We start from the raw sequence: 2510 nt of genomic DNA on the forward strand, positions 1-2510 counted from the left end.
GGCAGGCACTGGCCGGTGGGTACCTCCATGTTCACAGCTGCCCTCACACTCTTCCTTCCCTTTTTCATCTGCTCCTCGGAAGGATGGGACAAAACACTCTGGCAGCACACTGCCAGCAGGTTGCCATTTTCCTTCCCGCTCAGAGGCGGCCTCAGCTTGCTGGCCAGAGGAAGAAGGGAGACAAAACAGAAAGGGGATTTACTAGCCCTCTCCAGGGTGGTTTAAACCACAACTGAGTCCCTCCTAATCGAGGGCCCCAAATCCAACCCCCCCAGCCCATGCCAGCGAGCACTGCCTTCAGCTCCAGCAATTCCTACCTCCTCCCAGGCAGCAGGCAACCCCCCCACCCCCCCCAGGTTAAGGAACCCCTGGGGCTCCCTTCTTCTGGGAGACACCTGGAATGGGGAACACCCTCCCACTCCACAGCCCCAGCAGCTCCTGGCCCCATGCTCAAGCTGGGCTGGGGCACACTGGGAGTGCCCAGAGCCTGGGGAACAGACCTCACCTCAACTCCTCCAGGGCCTGAAACACCCCATACACCAGGGAGTCCCAGGGCTCCCTCTTTATCCAGTCCTGCAAGTCCCAGAGACAAGTGCAGAGTTGGCAGCGGGCAGGGACACGGGACAGCCCTCCCGCCGCCCCGGGGACAGGCTCTGCTGCCAGGCTTGGGCAGACGCTGCCCCATCTCCCCCACGGAACCCCAAAGGCACAAAGGCACTGCAGGAGGGACCCTGCTCCTCAGCCACAGCCACCCAGTACCAGCACCCAAGGGCCCCACCAGCTGCGGACACAGCTCCAGGAGCTCGCGTGAAGCCGAGAGGCCATCATGCCTCTGGGGAAACCAGGCTGACGGCACAGCTCAAAACTCCCCCGTGTGACGGCTCCAGCTACGGACACTCACCAGCAGGGTCCGCATCGCCTCCTGCTTTAAGGAGAGCTCAAAGCTGCCGCAGTCGCCCACAGCCTGGATGGCACAACTGACCTCGGTGATGCTCTGCACCAGGGCGAGCTTGAGCTGCAAGTCCTGAGGCCAAAGAGAGCAAAGCACCCCTTGAACTCTTTGAAGGGCTGAGAGGTGGAAGAGGAGCACGGGCAGGGAGAAGCCACAGAGGGCTTGCATCTGGACACTGAGGACAAACCCCTCCTTGGGAGGTCTTTAGGAAGAGACCGCCCATCTCGGTACACCCCAGCCCCGAGGGGCCGGAGCTGGGGCACCCGGGCATCCCCACCCTACGCGCCCTGTGCTCCTACCCTCTCTTTATCTCTGGAGAGCCTCAGGATGTTGCCCATGATTTCTTTATCCACACAGGTGAGCAGCTGCTCCTTGGGGGCATGCAGCGCAATGCCGCTGTAGGTGCGCATAAGAGCAGCACGAATGGTCCGGGTTCGCTCCATCTTCTGCCGCCGCTGTACCTGTGTCGACAGAGATGCCCTGAGACATCAGCCCCGGGACTCCTGCGGCGGGCTCCTGCGGCAGGCCCTGCCCCGCACCCTCGCCAGCTCTTTGTTTCCCCCAGCACCTCCCAGCAGCTCCCCGAGCTGCGAGTGCTGGGGCTGGGAGTTGTTCCCACCCCGCAGCTTGAGTTCTCTCTCTCGGAGAGGGAGGAGGTGCAGCCAGCATCACACACGCTGCTGGCTGTTATACCACTGACTCGAGAGGCCGGGGAGCTGTCTGGAACCTTTCTGCGGACAGGTACCCGACATAGCCTGTCACGGTCCTGCTCAGAGCCGTGCAGCCTGTGCGGGTCAGTGGCGCAGATGAGCCCGGTCTGCTCACCTCCCCAGGCCAGGCTGCACTGCTCTCTCTGCAGGGCCCTGCCCTGCCCAGAAAGGCTTCCCCACAGCCCCCAGGTGGGGAGCAGAGCCAACGAGACCTCACCAGGCTCCTGCTCCCAGCCCTCAGCTTTGAGGAAGGGGCAGAGTGTCACACTGTGCCCACCCCCTTGTCACCAGCTCCTGCTGAAGTTAAGTCAGGGCAATGTGGCTGCGAGCAAGCAAGCAAGCAAGCAACTGCTGCAGCTGCCCCAGCTGGGTGGCTCTGATCCACCAGGTGCCAAACCCCATCCTCTCCAGAGACACCTCAGGGGCCCCAAGGCCAGGATGTCCCCTCTGAAACACAGGTCTCGGGTAGCTCTTCCAAGAAGGTTAATCTCAAGGCAGCTGCCACAGGGTGGCTGCTGCAGGTGTAGAAGTGGAAAGAAGGCCAAAAAAGGAAAGCCAACCAGCAAGCCCCTCGTTCCTTTACCTCCCAGCCCGTGGAAGCCTGGCGGGACCAGTCTCTGGTGAAAGCGGCAGAGAACATAGTCACCGTGCCCAAGACCAGGTGGAAGTGGCTCTCGGCAGCGTGGGACACAACAGAAATCATTCCCTGCAACCACGGAGAAACGGGGAGTCGGTTCCAGTCCAGGCATTCAGCCGTGGCCAGCGACCGTGGCCGGGCAGGACGTTGCAGCAAGCCGGAAACAGCAGCAACGGGGAAAGGAAGGAGGTCTGGAGCTGGGCCAGGAGCA

At 62.3% G+C, this 2510-nt stretch overlaps 1 protein-coding gene across 1 annotated transcript; it reads right to left on the reverse strand.

Annotated features, from left to right (window-relative positions):
* Positions 1-23: 23 nt before the first annotated feature.
* Positions 24-1362, reverse strand: LOC142027799 (maestro heat-like repeat-containing protein family member 2B; the record flags this gene model as incomplete). The annotated part of the gene is made up of 3 exons (XM_075022007.1): positions 1252-1362; positions 902-1024; positions 24-159 (listed from the first exon to the last, which is right to left on the reverse strand). Coding segments are annotated over exons 1-3 (370 nt in total), but the record flags the coding sequence as incomplete, so codon positions are not given.
* Between the last annotated feature and the right edge of the window lie 1148 nt (positions 1363-2510).

The sequence above is a fragment of the Buteo buteo genome, unplaced genomic scaffold, assembly GCF_964188355.1.
Source record: "Buteo buteo unplaced genomic scaffold, bButBut1.hap1.1 HAP1_SCAFFOLD_56, whole genome shotgun sequence".
NCBI classification, from domain to species: Eukaryota; Metazoa; Chordata; class Aves; order Accipitriformes; family Accipitridae; genus Buteo; species Buteo buteo.